This window comes from Dermacentor silvarum, chromosome 5 (genome assembly GCF_013339745.2).
Source record: "Dermacentor silvarum isolate Dsil-2018 chromosome 5, BIME_Dsil_1.4, whole genome shotgun sequence".
In the NCBI taxonomy this organism is placed as follows: domain Eukaryota; kingdom Metazoa; phylum Arthropoda; class Arachnida; order Ixodida; family Ixodidae; genus Dermacentor; species Dermacentor silvarum.
This window is the reverse complement of record NC_051158.1, coordinates 131940752-131962082: the sequence shown is the minus strand read 5'-3', so window position 1 is coordinate 131962082 and position 21331 is coordinate 131940752. Positions and strand designations below refer to the sequence as shown.

General features: G+C 45.3%; 1 protein-coding gene across 3 annotated transcripts in view; it reads left to right on the top strand.

The window, feature by feature from the left end:
• Positions 1–21331, top strand: part of LOC119453761 (uncharacterized) — a 127753-nt gene that overhangs the window by 286 nt on the left and 106136 nt on the right. For all 3 annotated transcript variants that reach the window (XM_049668475.1, XM_037715814.2, XM_049668474.1), the window contains exon 2: positions 2274–2313. In XM_049668475.1, the coding sequence (XP_049524432.1) occupies positions 2274–2313 (40 nt within the window). The remainder of the gene's footprint in view (positions 1–2273; positions 2314–21331) is intronic.

Below are 21331 nucleotides of genomic sequence, written 5' to 3'. Positions count from 1 at the left end.
CGACCGTTTAGAATAATTTTGTGCCTCGCTGAGCAGTACAAAAATATTATGTACAACGGTCTAGTTTAATCGCAACCCCGCACTCTAGTGAATTTATCATGAACACTCCTGATAAGAACGAAGCATCCAATTTCACGCTACATCACTTGTCCCAGTTCGTACGCAGTATAGGCAACAAGGCACACTGTTGTATGAACCGTCTGAGCGATCGCCTCCATTAGCAGTAACATAGTGCACGCGTTTCACTAACAGTAACGAAGTAAAGCAACTTCTCATAATGGCGCATGCGTTTTGTCAGTTGGAATATAAATATGTTATAACAGGTATGGTAATATGCAATATGTGCTCACAAGCTGAAGATGTTCGTAAATGGCGAATGCAGAAGCTACATCTTCAAAGGCGGGCCCGTGACATTTGATCATATGTGTAGCAAAGCCTTAAGCTATACCCGCAGATAACCTACGGTGTACCCCCTAATGACCGAATAAATAAGAATATCATGACATTCACTCAATTTGACTGAACGACCGATGGATGCTATCATAAAACCTTATCTTTATATTGGTGTTTAAGAAAGAATCTCAAAGAATAAATCCCCCCATCTGACTGTCTACCATACAAATCAGCGGACAATCCACAAATGATAAGCGTGGGGGCTGCTCTGTATCATCTGTGAGATTCGCGACTTCGGTAAGGTTTTCTGGATTTCCTGACGACACGTGTATCTAGAGGCGCGGGTTAACGCAAGCAGCGCTGCTCGATACACTGTGAAGCGGTTTGTTCTTTAATAAATGCAAAATACATTTTACTCACCTTGCGGATATGTCGGCAAAACTATCTGATAGATAGTTTAAATGATCTAGTGGCAATCTGAAGGGTTACTGAAAACTAAATTAGAGGTTCAAACAAAAATGCTCAACGCTGTATGGTATCCGTGGCATGGCAAACTTGTTTAGAGTTTATCTGGGCGAACGCAGTGCGTTGCTATCGAAAATTACTGCTCTTCGTACACGGAAATTAAATCAGGGGGGGCACAGGTTAGTGTTTTGGGCCAGCTTTTGTTTAATATCTATGGAAACGATATTGCTGAAATAGTAAGTGATGCATCCATTTTGCTATATGCTGACGATGCGACCCGGTTTGTCTCTGGCCATGATCTTGATGATCTGTTACCGTGATCTCGCAGTGTTCTTTTCAGTTTGTCGACTTGGTCTTGCAATAAGGCTCTAACAATTATTAGCTGCAAACCTTACTATTGAAGTCAAGAGGCAGGCAGAAGTGCAAAAAAAATACATATTCTTGGACGGTGCGCCCATCGAAACATTGAGCAAATAGAAAGTATTCGGCGTTACGCTTTCAGATGATATGAACTAGGCATATAACATTGAACTAGTTATGAAATCATAGTCATCAGGCACAGCTGTATTATCGCACTGCCGTCATTTTTTTTCTTGAGAAAGTAAAGTTGCAGATTTATTATGGCTTTTTCGAATCGCATCGGAATTATCGTGCACCTGTACGGGCTACCACCACGAAGCGTAATCTTCGTGCGATTCTTCGACTTCGGAAACGAGCTCTTCGACATATAGCGAATGTACCTTATTTCCATTCTACAGTGCAAGTTTTTAATAAGTAAACTATAATACCAGTATTTTACTGTATTATTTTTCCTTCGGCTCCGAAAATTCTAGAACCTTTTCAAAACACACGTCACGACTTGAACACGAAAAAAGTGATGCGTGTACCCGCAGACAAGAGAGCTGGTTAGTGCCATACAGGAGCACCAGTCGCTAAGGTAAACCTTGCATTCAGTGTTAAATAAATTTGCGAATGGAAGTGGTATCGTAATTACCTTGACTCGAAAGTAAATAAGAGCGTAGGAAATTGGAGTAAAGAGAAGCGTAATTGATATTTCACCTTCTTTATTGTATATCCCTTAATTTGTGAGGCGCCATTTTTTCATTACATTTTTTTCGCTTAGAACCTCCGAGCGACATTCAGGATGACTTAAGAAATTGTTTGACACATTTTTTTAATAAATTCTGTACAACAGTTCTCGTAAAAAAATTGGTACATATATGTACAACTGTCTTTATTACAGGGTATGAAAAGTGGTACACATTTGTACCACTGTCTTCTCGCGGTATCAATAAAAAAAGAAGGTGTAACTGACATAATATTTACAAATCGATTGTGCTCTTCACTTGTGACATGGTCCCAAGCATTGAACGCGGAAAAAAAACTTGTGCACGTTTTTATTTCTTGCTTTTCAGGGCAGCCGTCACGTCGTTCAAGGGCACTGCATGATTGCAAGTAAGGCTTCTAGACATGGGATATCATACCGGTACTCGTTATTATAGTGCGCTAGTGGTATTGACTACACATGCGCGCAGGACAAAATGTGCTTAACCCGCGATCCAAGTAGCCCCTTCCGACTATTGACGCGTTCAACGCATAACACTGCTGTACGACGGAGAAGCTAACTGAGTGCGCTGCAGTGTGATGTTATCACAAGTTCCTCGTCGAGATAACGATAACCCACTGAACCCGGCTCGTGTGATCGGGAGGGTACGTAAGCAATCGGGAATTTCCCAGAGAATCGGAGAGAGTTGGCAAGCATGTAAATTGAACCTGGGTGACATGATCGGTGCGATAGCCGCATGGCGAGGCCTAACAAATCAAGGCTGAGAAAGGTTCGTTGAAACCACTGACTAAATATGGGAACAAAAATGTATGTTTATGGTTGCAAACAAATCACGAGGGTTCACTTAGTAAGGCGGTACAATAAAGCAGTTACCAGGCATGTTTAGGCAGCGTTCTCGAGAGTTTCCTTGAGGAAACAACCGCAGGTGGTGAATATTCAACAAGACACTTCTAAAAAGAGATTCAGTATGCGTGCCACATGGCGTAGTGAAGAAAGAACACAAAACAAGCTTCTAAAATACTGCGGTAGATGGCAGAACTAGTAATAGTGGTGCCAATTCAAACCGTTTATTTGTTCAAGGCGTTTGAATTAAGGTAAAAAAGTGGTACATATTTGTACCACTGTCCCAAAAAGGCATATAATATCAATTCGCACTCGGTGTTTCATAATCCAATGTATCATCATAGTGTGTATCCTAGACTTGCTGACTGTAGTGCTTATTTTTGCAATGGGATAGTCATCTCGGAGGATGTATAATACAATATGCATCTTAGATTTGTTGCTCACAAAGCGTAAATAATTTTATAAAGCTATATAATTTTCTGAAAAGATTATTGTTTCTTGAGATTCTGCTCATTTGTTTTGACAAATTGTAATTGTATGTTCTAACAGTTGAGTGTTTCATATGTTGTACGTATGCCGATGAGAGACTTACTGCTCCCATGTGAAAGCCTTCAAGCACATTCAAGCTGTCTGTAATAAAACAAATTACTCCATCTCCCACTAAAGGGAACCATGTGTGGATGCGAAGCAGCGGGGAGATGGTTAGCTTGAGCGGGAGACGCTTTCGCGTTAGCGGCCCGAGCGCTTATCGCGGCGCTGCACAGGTGAGAGAATGAGGCGCACGTGCTCCGTCATTTTCATAGCGCGAAACTACCGTAGCTGTCACACCACCTGTCGAGCGCGCCGCTCCGGATTCCTAGAGGAGAGAAAGGGGCGGAACGTAAGAGAGGAGAGAGAGGGGGAGGGGACGCGCATGTGCTGTGGGGGTGTGGCACGCGGGCGCCGCTCCGTACAGTAGAGGATTCCTAGAGGAGAGAAAGGGGGAGCGTAGGAGAGGAGAGAAAGGGGGAGGGGAAGCGCATGCGCTGTGGGGGTGTGAGACGCGGGACAAAAGACAGAGCCGCTAGCGAGAAATGCTTCGCATTTAAAACATTTCTGATTCTGATCGTTTTGCGCATGCTCCAAAGAGAGCAGCCGACGGTGCGCACAATGAAGTATGGAGTGGATGGCATTTCGGCTGGTGCAGGGCAAACGCAGTAGCGTGACTGGCAGCAAGCGGCGCTCACCCGCTCGTCGAAAACGTTGGACTAAAACGCACGTTTAAGCACCACGAACTACGTTTGATATCACTAAACGCCAGAAGCATTGTTAACAAAGCAGATAAGCTAGAGCTTCTTCTACTTTTGCACGATCCGGATAACTCAGTTGCCACCGAAACGTGGTTACATGACTCTATTCGTAACGATGATGTTATTCCACCTGTCTATAAAATGTAGAGATGTGACAGGGGCTCTTGAGGCAGCGCTGTGGCTGCTATCACAAAGGACTGCATTGACGAGTCCTTTATGCTGTCTCTCGTACTTCTGGGCCGGTATTTTGTAGCGATGCGTTATGCTTTATTCTATACTAGTCTTATCATCCATGCTTACGGCCGGCTGATCTCATTGATAACGTGAGCGGACCGTCGCTCTGACCACTGACCATGCGCGAAAAGCGCGAAAAAGCATTAGCATCGTGAAGGCATCGCTACAAAATACCGGCCCTGACGCACCCCACTTCTTTCCGATGAAACTTTAAGATTATCTTCTAAAGATGCACGGAAGAAGCTTAATTAAAAAAGGCGACTTAAGTTTACCTAACCTTTACTGGAAATTCCTTGTGTACGGTACGTCACCTTCTTATCATACAATATTACAAATTATGTTCACCCACAATATAGAAAACCTTATAAAGAAGCCAACTTGCGATATTACAATTTTAGACCTATTGGTTATATAAAAATATTTTATGATGCAACCGATACAGTATAATCCGGAATATCAGATCATAAATTAATATCGTCTTCTTGCACTGCTCCATGCTGCAGTAAAAAAAATGCCTTTAAACATACCCTTGTCAGGGACTTTAGGCAGTCTCACGATGTTGCAATCATTGATTACTTGGGCGGCTACCTTAACAATTAGAAAACGTTGAGACGTCTTGGAAATGGTTTTGTACAGTAATTGATCACTGTATTGAAAGTTATGTTCACAACGAAAAATTTTCCAAGGAGCGTGCGCACCCGTGGATTAATCTGAAGCTAATACACAGAAAGCGTAAGAATAAAAGGCTCGGAAAAAGCGCAAAATTCATTGTTTCTAGTTTGATGACATTATAAAGAACCTTTCAAGCGAAATTGAAAACCGCCAGGATATATGTTACTGAGCACTAATGTTTGCTGAATTTAATAAATCTAACCCAGATAACTTCTGGTCATATTTAAGTGAAAGAAAATAAGAGATATATAAAGTAAAAGAAAGGATTATTTCATTACAGAAGCCAGGGCAATAGCTGATACCTTTAACAATTATTCCTAATCAGTTTCCCAAGATTCCGATATATACGAGCGGACTGGGCGGCTTTTGGTCTGGGACTGCGATGTATCGATAACGCTTGAGGCTGTCATGGCCATGCTGCTTAATCTGAGCAATAAAAACAATTCACCGTCAATTACGATACTCCCTAATGCGAATTTTGAGCACAGTTCCATACGTGTTTTCATTTCGCGTGTCAATATTTTGTATTATGAGTATATAGGTATACGGTTTTTATTAGGAAAAGAACCCTGCGAGTACCATGGTTGGCGCGGGCAATCTGTCTCATGCGGCACATTGCAAACTAAGCGATGTGTGGTGTGGCCGCCTCGCTAATTGGGAGAGGCGGCGCGTGGGTGCCGCGTGGGGGCGATTCACAGCAGCCGCCATGCAGCCCATGCAGTGCTCTGTTTCCATACGGACGATGCGCGCTACTCTATCAATATCGTAGTGATCGACGACGCTTTTATCCGCACTCTTTCGTCCCTCCAGCGACAGGGGCGGCCCTTCGTCGCAGGGAAATCGTGGCACCAGTGCCAACGGCGACCACACCCAAGAGGGCGTCAGATTGAACCTTACTCGTAGCCGCTCGCCATTGCTCCTTGCAGGACCAGTGATCCCCGTCACACACGCTGGTACCGTGCACTGACCTCAGGAATTGACGCCGCGAACGCGCGTAGCCCTCGCCACCTTCAATGTCCGTGCTTCAAAACACCCGTGCCCTCTATGAGGAAGCAAAGCAAACGACTAAGGTATGTGTTGACACCTTGCGTAGCTAGAAGAAAGCTAAGAAACAACCCAACAGTACATAACGCCGCCCTTAATGACTAGGCAGAGCAAACCAGTTAGGTATGTGCTGACACCTGGCGTAGCACGATGAAAGCCCGGAAACGGGCGGCGAGTATCCTGCTCGAGAGGCTGCCTGTAAGCGACGTGCTCGACAGGAAGAAGGGTGCCGTGAAGTGACGCTAGTACCACGCCAGTAAATTGGACGAGCATAAGGGTGCTCAAGCGAAACTCCAGAGGGACTTTCTGGACAGACCTACAAGCTGCTCACGAGGCTCAACTTCGGGACCGCTGACGTTAGCGTGAGCGAGAGTGGCGGGCGGCACGAACCAGCGAGGAGCGTATCGATGCGGCTGCCCGTACGCTACGGCCTTAGAGCGGAAAGCTCCCCTCATCGCGAAGCCATTAATGCGGCGCAACGACGCAAGTAGTACCGTGCTGGGAAGCCTGATAGTTACAGTGGTGCGCATGCGCGACTCCGCTGAGGCTTCAGTTGTCGTATGCGTGACCGATTGTGGTTTTAAAGCGACCTATCGGTGATTGCGAACATTCGTGACGTGACCAAATGTGACAGCGCGAGTGCCGTGTAGGTGCGTACCTTTGGTGAACGGAGCGATGTGGCGTTGTGTAAAGTGCGTGGCGCGTGCAAGGACGGATTAGTGCTTCGTTCCGTGCCGCGGTTCCGTGTATCCTGTCAGTCCAAGGTAAATATACCTGGTAGCGAAGCTTCCATAGAAGCCCATACGTTCAAATCATGGCGGTTCATCTGCGGTCCATAAAGTCCCTATCGGTTCATGGGGCTTAGCGCCACCTGTGTGAGGCGGGAACACTTCCGGCGGAAGAAAAAATAATTTGACATCATATCCGTTAAAAACAGAAGCGACGTCATTTTCCTCTCAAAGGCGCGAAATTTGTTTTCGAAGGCCTGCCATTAGAGCTGTATATCATATTCCAATGCCCCGCCATTCGACTTGATGGGCGTTTCGAGCTTTCAGCGCGGAAAGCGATGCAGGAAAAGTTCAGCCGTACGGGTGTCGAAATCGCATTGCTGCACGTAACATACTTTGTTTGGGGGCCGACGAAGGCTTTGGGCGTAGAGTGCTCGTCCTTTGGGCGGACGCCAAGCCCATCGGCCAGCGCTATCCCACGAAAACAACTAAAGTAAACAACTATATGGCGGTCGCAACTCACTACTTTTGACTGAACAGCTCAAGAAACAATGAAACTACCCGCGTCACCAAATTCAGACAAACGTCGACAAAGAAAGCAACACAACATGTGAGGGGGGCGTGCACTTTACGCGCGTGCCTTTCTGTCCACTTCAATTTCATTGCAAGTGATAGCGGCGTCAACGCCCGCCGCTATCGGTGGGCGCTCTTACGTTGGGCGCTGAAAAAAGGTATTTATTGATAATGATCAAGTAAAAGGAGTTGTTCTTCTTTAGCCATGCGTATATAAAATTGATTAGGAATATTTTCGTTGAATGAATCAAACTGTGCCTCGCTTTAATTAAGAAACGCTTTTTTATTTCCCAATGTTTGTCCCCTCCAAACATAGTCGCGCTGTAATCGCTGCTCCCATAATCACCCTTGCTGATGTCGGTGACAATTCGTATTGAAGCGCTTTTCGCCCAAAGCTTCGCGACTATTTAGATCGACCTTGGTCAATCCGCCTCAGTTGTTTGTGTTGAATGACGTTGAGGAGCGGTTGGTGTCGCCGCGCTTGCCTTTTATGTCTTTCCGTCGTGGTCAGTTTGATATTAACGGGCAGCTGGTGAACGCGCCCATTCACATACAAGAAAGGTTCATTTTAGCAGTTACTCGCACAGCGACCTTTGTGCAGTTCTGCTTCAGCTCCGCTCGTAGCCCACATTCACAGAGTGGAATGGGTGCGTATTTTTTGCTCTTGCGATGTTCCGGCTGATTGGATAAATGCTAGAGTTGCTCTTATACATAAAAAAAGAAGATCGGTTACAAGTTTAGAAATACAGACCTTGGTCAATTACTAGTTCTTGATGCAAATTGGTTGAATACGTGGCCAGTGAATTATTGCCACAAAAGAGCGCGTAATCCAAGCGCGCGCCGAGTGTCACGCAAGCCAGCGAAAGAACACGCCGGCCCCGCGGCAACTTCAACAGAGGGGGAGAGCGCATACGCCTCAAGCAACAACGCTAACAACGGCGCCGAAACGTCTGGAAGAAGCTCGACGAAGCGACGTTAACCGGAGAGGGAGAGAGAGAGAGAGAGAGCACACGCGCGCGCCGAGACACCTTCTCACCCGGCGAGCCGAGAGAGATAACTACAGCGTGAGCGTGCGTGAACAGCATGAGTCATGATCCCCCCCCTCGACGACGCGGCGGTGGTCGAAGGTACCAGAAAAGACTCGAAGTTTCCCAAGCTTTGGCCGTGCTACGGAATCACAACTCCGATCGAATGTTCGAGAAGGACCGTCGACGGCTATATAAACGCCGTGCGAGCATTGTCAGTTCGGAGTCCAGTGGGGAATTCAGGAATTCAGGAGTTGAGTCCGCACCGTGAAGTGATGTAACGTGAAGACCAAGCGTCTGCGGAAAAAGGGGATTCCCCGGCAAGCTAGTCGACGAGTTCATCGAGCGTCTGCATTTCCGGAAGAAGTTCCTTCTTCGAGATTTGCCCCCAAGTTACGCCGAGATCGTCTGACTCCAAGACCAACCAGCACGGTGAATACGATTGGACACTTAGTGTTCCCTTTTATTTTGTGTTTTTACGTGTTGGACTCTCAGTGCTTGCCGTTATTCTCTTGTGTTTGTTAATACCAATCTGATTTGTATTGTGTTGTGTCTAGCCTAAGTGTGCAAGTGTGTGTGTAACTGCCTTGTGGGAAGAATATATTGTGTTGTGTTTTTGACAACTCTGGGCTCTGACTCGGTCTTTGGACAGCAACCGGCGTTCGCTGGCGCACCAGAGGGCCCACTCTTAATTGTCCTTGCTTTCGTGGGATTATTTTCGGAAGCTGATAAGTCGGCTTTGGAATTTAGTCCGGCGTCTGCGCCTCGTTCACCGGGGTCTGTGACAATATTTCTGGCGTCCGCGACAGGACCTTTCTGGTGCAAATTGTGTGTCCATAGTAGGGAGAAAGAGCCTAGGGTCGTTTACATTGCTATTGTAAACGATTTTGAGTGTTGCACCACGTTTTGCTAACTTGTGTGCAGAGAGCAGTTCGATTGTTGAAATCCAGGCAGATAATTTTTGCACGCGGCTAGATTTTTGAAGGGCATTATGGATCTCGAGAAATTAGTTGCCCTTGGTGAGAAGATGGGTCTTTCCGGAGCGGAACTACGGAAGTGGGTTAGTCAGAAGGAAAAAGGAGCTGTAGAAAGAGAGAAGCTAGCGGCCGAACGGGCCAAAGAGGAAAGAGAAGCAAAGGAGCGACAGATAAGAGAGGAAAGAGAAGCTGAAATAGCTGAGAGAGAAAGACAGAGACAGCATGAGTTAGAACTCGAACGACTTCGATTGCAGCAGCGTACAGACGCTCCCGCCCAGGCAAGAGTCGATAGCACTGAAAGGGAAGAAACTAGCTTCCGTCTGAACCCAAGCAAACTGCTTGTAGCATTTGATGAAAGAAAAGATGATCTGGATGCCTATTTGCATAGATTTGAGACAGTTGCTAAAAGCCAGAATTGGCCAGAGGATCAATGGGCCACTGCATTGAGTACGTGTTTGAGCGGTGAAGCACTTAGTGTGTACGGTAGGCTGACGCCAACCGATGCCTCTAATTATGGAAGGGTGAAAGCTGCTTTACTGAAAAGATTTAGGTTCACCGTAGAAGGCTTCCGAGATAAGTTTAGGACTGGAAAGCCAGCCGATGGCGAGACTGCCACGCAATTTGCCGCGCGGCTCAGTCACTATTTTGATAGGTGGACCGAACTTTCAGAGACTGCACAGGAGTACGGTGCGCTTAGAGAGCTTCTGATCAAGGAGCAGTTCCTCATCAGTTGCCACCCGAGCCTGTCACTTTATCTGAAAGAAAGGAAAGCTAAAACGCTTCAAGATATGTTGGAATTGGCAGATCAATTTTTGGAAGCACAGGGAGGCACCAATCTCTCCAAGATCAGAAAAGAGGAGCCAGAGGATGCAAAGAAACCGGCATCCGATGAAAGGAGAAACCCTCCGAAGCCTGTTCCGAGGTGTTATCTTTGTAACCGACTAGGCCACCATGCTAGCAGTTGTCGGACCAACTTTACGCGCCCCAACGAGGTTAAATGTTTTAATTGTGGGCGAACGGGGCACAAAGCCGATTCCTGTCGCAACGGAGTGAAGGAAACTCCCCAAACATCCTGTGTGTATGCCCCGCCAAAACACCAAGAAGACGTAAACGACGACTTTGTAGAACTCCGAGATGGGAAAAGAATTCCAGTCGTTAATGCGGTGATGACACAACGCCCAGAATTTCCCGATAAGGGAATGCCTGTCCTTGCCGGAAAAATGCCAGGAAAACAAATTGCGGTGTTACGAGATTCCGGCACCAGCACAGTGATCGTGCGAAGGGGCTTAGTAAAAGACGAGGAGCTCACGGGCGAAACCACTTTAGTTTACCTGATCGACGGTACGGTTAGGAAGCTTGCTGAAGCCAAAATTGAGGTCGATACCCCCTATTACAGTGGGAAAGTCACTGCGTTTACATGGACAACCCACTGTACGACCTAATCATAGGAAACGTCGAGGGAGTTCGCGCCCCAGACGATCCGAAACCTTTGGAAGAAGAGCCGAAGACCGAACCCTCGACGATCGAAGAAGCTCGCGGAAATCCATCAGCAGCTGTCGAGAGCACCGTGGCAGCAGACAACCAAACTCAAACAAAGGTTCAGGCAAGGCCTTTCCAGATCCCTTCCACGCCCGATGCCGAAAATAAACCGACCGGGACCCATAACCACGCGAAACACTACTCCCGAAAGACCAAGGACAGAAAATTTAAATTTAAGAGCCGTTGACGATTATCCGTGGTGCAAAGCGTTTTGATTGAGTGCACCGAGTGTTTGTTTATGTATCACGTTTATTTGTGTTCTGAACTACCCTGTCGTAGTTTTGTACACTTGTTGCACATGTTATATTTCATAGGATTGTCTTGTTACGCGAGACATGTATTTTTGTATAGTACAAGTGTAATTGTTACTCGAGAGATGTGTTATTGTGTAATATAAGTGTACTAGTTATGCGAGCGATGTGTTATTGTGTAGTCCAAGTGTACTTGTGTGACTTGTGCTTGTATTCGATGTATCGCGAGTGATGTGTGATTTGTGGTGGACTGATTTATGGACTTACGGACTCGTGTGTAGTGGACTTTTGAGCGCGCTTCTTTTGTGTTTCTTTGAATATTATTGCATAATATTCTTAAAGTGGGGGGCAGTGTCACAAAAGAGCGCGTAATCCAAGCGCGCGCCAAGTGTCACGCAAGCCAGCGAAAGAACACGCCGGCCCCGCGGCAACTTCAATAGAGGGGGAGAGCGCATACGCCTCAAGCAACAACGCTAACAACGGCGCCGAAACGTCTGGAAGAAGCTCGACGAAGCGACGTTAACCGGAGAGGGAGAGAGAGAGAGAGCACACGCGCGCGCCGAGACACCTTCTCACCCGGCGAGCCGAGAGAGATAACTACAGCGCACGGTGTAAGAAATATTCTTACACCGTGCTACAGCGTGAGCGTGCGTGAACAGCATGAGTCATCATCCCCCCCCTCGACGACGCGGCGGTGGTCGAAGGTACCAGAAAAGACTCGAAGTTTCCCAAGCTTTGGCCCTGCTACGGAATCACAACTCCGATCGAATGTTCGAGAAGGACCGTCGACGGCTATATAAACGCCGTGCGAGCATTGTCAGTTCGGAGTCCAGTGGGGAATTCAGGAATTCAGGAGTTGAGTCCGCACCGTGAAGTGATGTAACGTGAAGACCAAGCGTCTGCGGAAAAAGGGGATTCCCCGGCAAGCTAGTCGACGAGTTCATCGAGCGTCTGCATTTCCGGAAGAAGTTCTTTCTTCGAGATTTGCCCCCAAGTTACGCCGAGATCGTCTGACTCTCCAAGACCAACCAGCACGGTGAATACGATTGGACACTTAGTGTTCCCTTTTATTTTGTGTTTTTACGTGTTGGACTCTCAGTGCTTGCCGTTATTTTCTTGTGTTTGTTAATACCCATCTGATTTGTATTGTGTTGTGTCTAGCCTAAGTGTGCAAGTGTGTGTGTAACTGCCTTGTGTGAAGAATATATTTTGTTGTGTTTTGACAACTCTGGGCTCTGACTCGGTCTTTGGACAGCAACCGGCGTTCGCTGGCGCACCAGAGGGCCCACTCTTAATTGTCCTTGCTTTCGTGGGATTATTTTCGGAAGCTGATAAGTCGGCTTTGGAATTTAGTCCGGCGTCTGCGCCTCGTTCACCGGGGTCTGTGACAATTATATAAACAATTTTTATCACACAGGGCAGCACTCTGGTGTCATCAACATGGTTTTCACAAAGACATGTCCACAATCAAACATCTTTTCACTGTTGTGTATCATTTCTCGCTTGTTTTGGATCTGGCGAGACCAACAGACGTACTTTTCTTAGACTTCTGTAAGGCGTTCGACGAAGTTATTTGTCGAACGCCGGAAAGCTGTTTATCAAGTATAGGGAATAGGGCTACTTAGGTTCATTGTTCAGTGGATAAGTGCTTACCTTTGTAGTCGAGAACAGATTGTTGATGCGAGACCGGGAGTCCAGCAAGCTTCGCGACAACTCTGCTGTTCGCCGGGGAAGCGTCCTGGGTCCGCTGTTGTTTCTTACATACGTGAATGACTTATTCGATGTTTCGCTACAGCATATAATCCTTTGATTGTTAGCGGACGATTGAGCTTTATTTATTCATTAAAGAAGTCCTCGTACAGGCCTCGTGAGAGTCATTGGGTAACGGGGACATCATAAAAAAAAGAAAAACCGCATGCATAATGGGTACATAATACACACGATTAATTGGTATAATGATAATGAATATTCATGATCTGCGTACGCTGGGTGATTACACAAAAATAATTGTAGAGGTGAGGTCCTTATTAGAGTATAAAACAAAAGGTACAGTTCGCATAATAGGCAATTCAATGTCGTTTACATAATACAAAAATAGCAAAAAAATTAACAATGGACCCATAGACGGAAGGATTACATCTGTAGTGCGCAAAATATGTTGAACTGCTGACTTTATGATTAGATAAAAAAAGATACATACTAATACAAGAAAGAGAGCAAAGTGATCCCATAAACGAGAAAGCTGACACAAGGCATATCATGAGGAAACATAAAATAGATATTGTTCAAAGAGATATTGCCTGCATCCGGTCAGAATGTACTACAGAAAGCTCTTCTGGACCTCAATGATTGGTGTAGACTGATGCTGAGTTCGAAAAAAGAAAACTGCTTTTTTATGATTACATGGAAGAAAAATCATGTCACCTTTTCCTACATCCTTCGTGATTGTCCAGTGTTACAAGTGGGTCAATAAAAATATCCATGTGTTACTCTTAGCCGTAATCCTAATTGAACACCGCAAATATCACATATTTGTACTAGAGTGCTACAAAAACTATGGTTTTTAAAAGGAAGGTAATAAATTCTCTCTCTGGCACAATAACTATGGCTTATAAAACTTTCAATTTATCTAAATTAGTATATGCGGCAGCCCTTTTACAAAAAATGGATATCATCTTTCCTGAAAACGTACAACGGAAAGCCGTAAGAATATTGTCCCCAAGTAATAACAAGTGTAAAAGTCGTGACTCACTGACTCACCTAGTTCATTAATGCACTTTATTAGAAACACAAATAAAAGTTCGCTGTTCAACATTTTTTTTTTTTTTACTTTTTGCGCGAACAAACAGGGACGTACAAAAGTAGCGACACAAGGAAGCAGTCGTCCTTGTGTAGCTCCTTTTATTCGTCCTTGTTTGTTTGCTCGCAAAAAGAAAAGTTAGCCGTTCAACATTTCTATACAAAATTTTTACGGGGAAAATGACACTCATGCAACAGCCTCCCATGCCACTCCCCCCCATTCTTGTATATTTGTATTTGTATATTTTTCTTTCTTTCTGCCGCCTTCCTGCTCTCTCGCTATTCCCTCCTCGTCTTAGAAACGTCGCCTGGAGAATTCCAGCGACAGCGCTCATTTTACAGCGTAAGCTGTTATGGGCTCCTTCCAATAGCCGTTTCGGTTCGCGATGGTGTTCGCCGCCGTCGCCTCCACGGCCGATGTCCGGTGATCGTAACCGCTATCGCCGTAAAGGCGAAAAAAAGTACCCGGTTCCCGCCGAGATTGAACTCACGCGTGATGCGCGGTAGTCGGATACTTTACCACTGAGCCACGCAAGCACTTGCTATGAGGTAGCGGGAAAATGCCCTGTAAACGCGCGCTAGGCCGGCGCGCAGGCGCAGACGACGAGATGCGGTTCAGACGAGGCACACAATCAACGCAATCCCGAGCCTCTGCCATTATGGTGACGCCATCTATTTAAGGTGCCTGCAAACGCAGCATGCCCGACATGTAAGTTGCATGCTGCATGTAACTGCACCTGGTTACCTCAAGCAGGCTAGGTGACTATTTGTCACCAGCCCGTTTTGAAGATACCAATAAAGAATAATGATCATCACCATCAACAACAACGCACCATGCCACGGGTCAAAGGATTGGAGATGTGCGCCATGTTTTCTGGATACATCTTCGGTACACGTTATGGCGTTTCCTCGCAAGGTACGAACCGCTGTTGAAGAAGCGAATCATAGAGCTACGTCCGAGGCTACAACCAGGCATAATCGGGCTCGGCAGACTGCTGTGCAGCGAGCATTACAAGCCGCAGCTCCCGGCCGACGCCGGGCGGACAGTTCAGATCGAAATTGGAGCTACTCTTGAGCCGCTCCACCAGCTTACGCTGTGACTGCGCTGCTTGTGCCGCGGGTGTGACTGTTTTCACAACAAATCCATGCTGGGGCGGGGCCGCGCATCGATGACGTGTCACCATTTTCTTTTTTTTCGCCGAAGACGACGACGCTCGAAAGCTATCACATGGTTCGCATGCATGCATGCTTTGGAAGCGTGGCTGTATGGCCTCGCTTCCAAAGCATGCATTCATGCCAACCATATGATGCGTGGCATTATGGCCTCTTAAATTGCATACGGAAACACTTCCTGTTAAAACCTGGTTGAACGCGAGGGGCTGCTTCGTGCCGTGGTCCACGAGCTGTCGACTGTGTCCACGTGCTGAAACCATAGTTCACTGTTTTATAGACTGTGCGGATGCTATATTTTTCTGGGACATTCTACAACGGACGCTTAAGAAGGACATTGACATCACTCCGTACGCAATTAGGTTCCTACCGTTTAAGATTACTGGCGGTCCTCCCTATGACATGCTCATAAAACTGGCTTTGTATAGCCTATGGAGAGCTAGAATGTGTGATCCCCATGCCGAAAGCCCGCGATCTACTAGATCATTCTTTCATGAAAGTGCAGCTTATGTAAGAAGTGTCTACGCTGCGCAGGAACCTCCGCCTGACTGGATGCACCTGTTGGACGCATGTGTGTGTTTTGCCAGAGTTTTAAGTATGTAGCTATGTCCGCACTGTAGCATACCTTCAGTTTTATTTTCCATGCATTAAAAAAAAGTGGCTGTATGTCCTCGTGGTTACGACGCTCGCTTTGAGATCGAGGGTATGCGGGTTCAAATCTCGCCTTTGCACGAGACGTTATTTTTTTCTTGGTATCACCGTTTTCTTTTTTTCCTCTCTGTTTGGCGACACGGTCGGTTGTACCCTGGTGGCGCGGCGGACGCCACGGTGCTGGGCGCCGACGCGAAGCGGTGGTAGTTGGGGTGTTGCGGAGCGCGGCGTAGCAACACCCCAAATAAAGAAATGCTCCAGTCAGGTAGACTGCTCCCTCCCTGATAGTGACATTAAATTTGCATCATCAAATCAATTATGCGTTTATTTATTTTATTATTTGCAAATACTGCTGTCTCATATTTGAGACATAGCAGGAGTGGGTAAGTACATCAACACAACATAGAATCAACATGTAAACGCACTTCGTCTACAAAACGTTCAGGTGGCAATTCTCGGAGATGAGTATGTAGGTTATTCCACAATTCAATGGTAAATGGCAAGAAAAAAGTTTTCAGCTAATTAAGTGAGCTCGAAAGGGTTCATTATTCAAAGGCTTGGCTCTTCGTTTACACGCGCCGAGGAGCTAACAAATGTCACAGGTACGTCGACAATGACAGAAGCATGTAAAATTTTGTGCAACATTAAAATCCTTTTACATGTGCGCCTATGTGCCAACGGCTCAAGCGATAGCATGCCAGCATTTAGAGAAGGGGAGAAATTGCGATCGTACCAATTACAAGTAAATCTGACAGCTGTCTTCTGCACAGCCCAACTTTGACATATCAGATACGCAGTGAGGTGACCAGACAACACATGCATACTCTAGAGCTGGCCTCACGAGGGATTTGTAAGCTGCTAGTTTGCATTCCTTGGTTGCTTTCTTTAGTGTCCTTTTTAAATATCCAAGCCGCTTTAGTGCCCTATCCAAGTCGCTTTAGTGGAATACCATGGATCCCTTAAACAGCAGCCACAATTGTGCCTAGTCACCACTGTGATAACGTCAAGCGCTGACGCGCCACTGCGTTATCGCGTGCACTGATATCAGCAGCGGATAAGCAACCGCTGCCTATAAAAGTGCGCCAAACGAAAAAACGGATACATCTTGTTCTGCACCTGCCACGGCTGTTTCTTTGAGTACGGCTGCTCGCCTACTCGGCTGCCGCACGCTACTACAACCACCAGCCCAGCGTGTTCTCCGTTCTGGCACGTACACACTAGCGGCAAAACGCGCGCGGCGCGCCGCCGCGGCAATCACGTGACAGACTAGACTCCTCTCCCCTTTTCCAACTATCCGGGAGCTGACGCGTGCAGATGATAGTGCGAAACGAGAAACAAGCGGTCGGGCGGGTCCTCATGGCACCATTTCCCGCGCTCACGTCACGGAAGCGGGCCGCTCTCATTGGTCTCCTTCATCCGCGGCATGCGGCAAACCGCAAAAAATCGTTCCAGGAGCGATCCATGCCGCGGCAAGAAAAACCCGTTTCGCGGCTGCTTTCGCGGCGGGCGTCTTGCCGCCGGCGGCGCGCCGCGCGCGTTTTGGCGCTAGTGTGTACGTGGCATTCCAGTACTTTCCGCCGCGGCACCAAGGCATAACCGACCGCGCCGCCAAAGAGAGGGGGGGGGGGGAGAAAATCGCGATACTAAACAGAAACTTCTTGGCGAGGTGGAATTCGAACTCGCGTACCCCCGGTCTCGAGGCGAGCGTCCTAACCACTAGGCCATACAGCCACTTTTTTCTTTCTTTATTGCATTGAAATATTAGTAGTTATATGCGAAAATAAGTTGTGTCACATATATACATACATGACAAAACAAATTCACACACGCTAGGCAGTCGAATGAAAGGCCATACAGCCACGCTTCCCGAGCATGCATTCATGCGAGCCACAGTATTGCGTTCGAACGTCGTCGTCTTCACAGAAAAAAATAATAAAATGGTGATACGGCATCGAGGCGAGGCCCCGCCCCTGCACGGATTTGTTGTGAAAACAGTCGCACCCGTGTGCCGCGCAGGCCTGCGAGTTCTTTTTTTCCGTCTCTCCTTCTACAGCCAGCCGCCACTGACAACGAGCGCACGTGACGTCATTCTACTAAGCTCCTAAAGCTAACTTTATTAGGATGACAAGGCCGCCTTTGACGAAGATAGGTCACCTTGTCGAAACGTTAGCTCACCTTTCTGAGGCACCTTATCCCTGTTCATATCCTTTCTACCACATTTAATAATCGATTAGGGTCTAACCCTTACAAAAAAAATTGTTGAAAAGTTGTTGAAAAGTCATTGGTCAATGTCAACAAATGGCATTGAAAGCACATTGAGGCTTTGTTGAAACATTATTGAGGAAATTGTTGAGAGGTGTTGAAAATTGGCCCGCGACATTTTGTTGAAACATCATTGGGTCGTTTCAATTTGAGAAGTCATTGATGGACTGTTGAAACCATGTTGAATTCCAATATTGAAAGCCCATTGAAGAACTGTTGAAGGTGTGTTGAATGTCAATATTGAAAACCTGTTGAGACATTGTTGAAATATGTTGAATGCCAATATTGAAACCCCATTGACATAATGTTGGAACTGTGTTGAATGTCAATATTGAAACCCCATTGAAATATTATTGGAGCAGTATTGAATATCAATATTGAAACCCCATTGAGATATTATTGAAGCATTGTTGAACATCAATATTGAAACCCCATTGAAGTATTATTGGATGAGCGTTAAACGTCAATATTGCTTGATGGAGGCAAAAAGTGCTACATATCAGAAACAGGACACAAGAGGAAGAACACAGACAACACACACGTTAAGCACCAAACGTGTGTGTTGTCTGAGTTCTTCCTCTTGTGTCCTGTTTCTGATGCACTATGCCTTTTGCCTCCATTATATTATACCAACAAGCCCAACGTGCAATGTTAGTCAATAATGCAACACCATTTAAATATTATTGGAGCAGTGCTGAACGTCACTATTGAAATCACTTGAGAGCGCACTGAAATATGCTGTTTGGTGAATAGTGTTGAAAACTGCACTAGACTTTTCTATAAATACCGCTGAGCTACGTTGAGTCTCATGGCATTACCATTGATGCCATCCATATTGATGTGGTCCTTGCATACTAGAGGACAGGGGCAAACTCAGGCACTTCTGTATTGAAGACCTGGGTCACCCAGGGATCAAAACCACTTTTAGATATAGCCTGTTATAAAACATGTTATAGAGCTGCTAGCAGAACCATTAAGCCAGTTTTCGAATTGGCTTAACACACAAAATCAATACTCCTTCACAAAATCAACAGCTCAAAATTGATGTGGACAAAAAGCATTTTTTCTAGCTGAATTGTTTATTGAAGCCAAACATTTGTTAACTGTACAGCCATGTGTGCATTGAGATCAAAAAATTCCTAACGCAATCTACAAACTGCCAGCAGCTTGATACAATAACGAAATTGAATACTGAGAGATGTAAAGTTTGCGTGGCCCTAAAGTAAAACATTTCTCAAAATTTAAATAAATAGAAAATAAATATTATACTAGCATTACAGTAAATACCGTTTAAAATGTACTTGATTTCTCCATTTGGTAGCCAGTAACTTAATAATCATGGCACAATCTGCATGAGCCCACTGAGACTCTTATTTATTGGTTAAATGGTGTGCCCATTTTACGAAACGTTATCTACCTCTGAAACGACATGGTAATTACAATAACTTGTGCCATGGGAGCAGTTTATTGTGCTCCATTGCCTGTTGCACGATCCAATTGCGTTTTCTGCCATGATTACTAGGTTCCTGGGCAGGTCATTACATACCAAGCGAGTTATTCACTTTGACTACTTAAGATTTTTATCTGATACAAAGTGGCCATTAGTTACCTGCTGGAAGACTTAAATGGAACTGGCATGAGGAAATTTTTTAAAATTTTTGAGTGCCGCAAAACAAGTTAGAATGAAAGAATTTGCAAGAAATTAGATTTCATGCATACATGAAAGAAAGCACATCGCTGCCTTGCCCGAGAACTGTTGTTGCACTCTGAATTTAAGCAAACTTTAACACTTAATTCTTACTGTTTTGAAATAGCAAAATAAACCATTACTACAAACAAATGTTAATATGTAGTTTTCCTTAAACAGAACCACTCTGACAATAGCACAGATTCCACTTTCCGGTGTACGTATGAAACCTAATTTTCTGTAAAATTCTCACTGGGCCTACTTTTACTTCATCAAACAAACTTGAAATGGTGTGCCGTCATGGAACAGTCTTGGCATGAAATGACCCGAGATACCTATGAAATAAAATAGTCAAGAAACACTAGCTTTTGTAGAAATATATTAAAGATTTACGTAAAAATGTACTAAAGTACAAAGCGCAACACTTGTGCAATTCATTATTAATCACAACACAGTACTTGTGTCTGAACCATCCAACCTGGGCTTTTCAGGTGACTAGAAACATCATAATAACAAAAAAAATGTTGAGGGCTGCAAGTGCACAACACTTGAACTGTCCACAGACTTGAGCTCTTCTGGACACTTCAGGTCCCTTGCGAGAAGTGAGGCCAGAGTGTTCTTAATATAGGTCATGTTTGTCCCAGGAAACTTGCGACAGGGAAAGCCTGTAAAAAAAGGAAAAACAGCATGACGTTAAAGATCAATGTTCCACATGCAAAAGTGCGACATACAGTACACCCTGTTATAATGAAACTGTTTCATTTGTTTTGTTTATTCCAAGTTTTCACGAGTTCAATTCTAGAGAATGACCAGCTTTCAAAGTGGAGTGGCACCGGAGGACTCCACTTAGTACAATATGCAGAAGGCAAACAGGAAAAGCCCACTGTGGCAGAATAACTTCATGAATATCCTTGATGTGAAAATGTGAACGTTGCTTGCTTAGGAACAAAATGGTGGAAAAAAAAACTTCATACTGTTAGTGAAAAAACTTAAAGGTAGACTACTGGCAACTAAAATTAGTTCTCTCAACAATCATAATCAAAATGTGCAGCACTTTATTGAACTTTTCCTTGCAGGAGTTGCTCCAAATACGGTTATGCGGCCAGAATTGAGTGTGGTATATCTGAATTTGTTTTACAAGCTCATATGCTACTGGAGTGCACTTCTCGCATCGTGATGACCATTCTTATGCCTCTCTACTGAAAACAAAATACTGCTTATAACGAGGATTTACTGCAGTTGCACGCCGACCTGGTTACATTAACACAAATAAATGTGAAGAAGAAATACGAAGAAATGCTCAGTCTTACAAGAGAAATATGCAAGTGGACTGGCTCTGCTAATCTTTTGAGGGTCACTGCCATGCATGTAGAGTGGTGGAAACAAATGGTGTGGTCACGACCATAAATATGAGGCGGCGAAAGAACATATAAATAAGCATACCTTTTAAGAATGAAGTGTCCCCAAGCATCACATTACAGATTCTGTAACCTTCTGCGACTTCTACAAAAATCCTGATTGTGCTGTTGCTCCTTGGCTTCTTCCAAAACTGATCTTTCTCTTTATTCTATGGTGCCCATCACTGCAGTAGTTTGGGAGTATTCACCTAGTTTAATGTTTTGTGAGTGTCATTACATTTAAAAAATGTGATTATGCTAGTTTG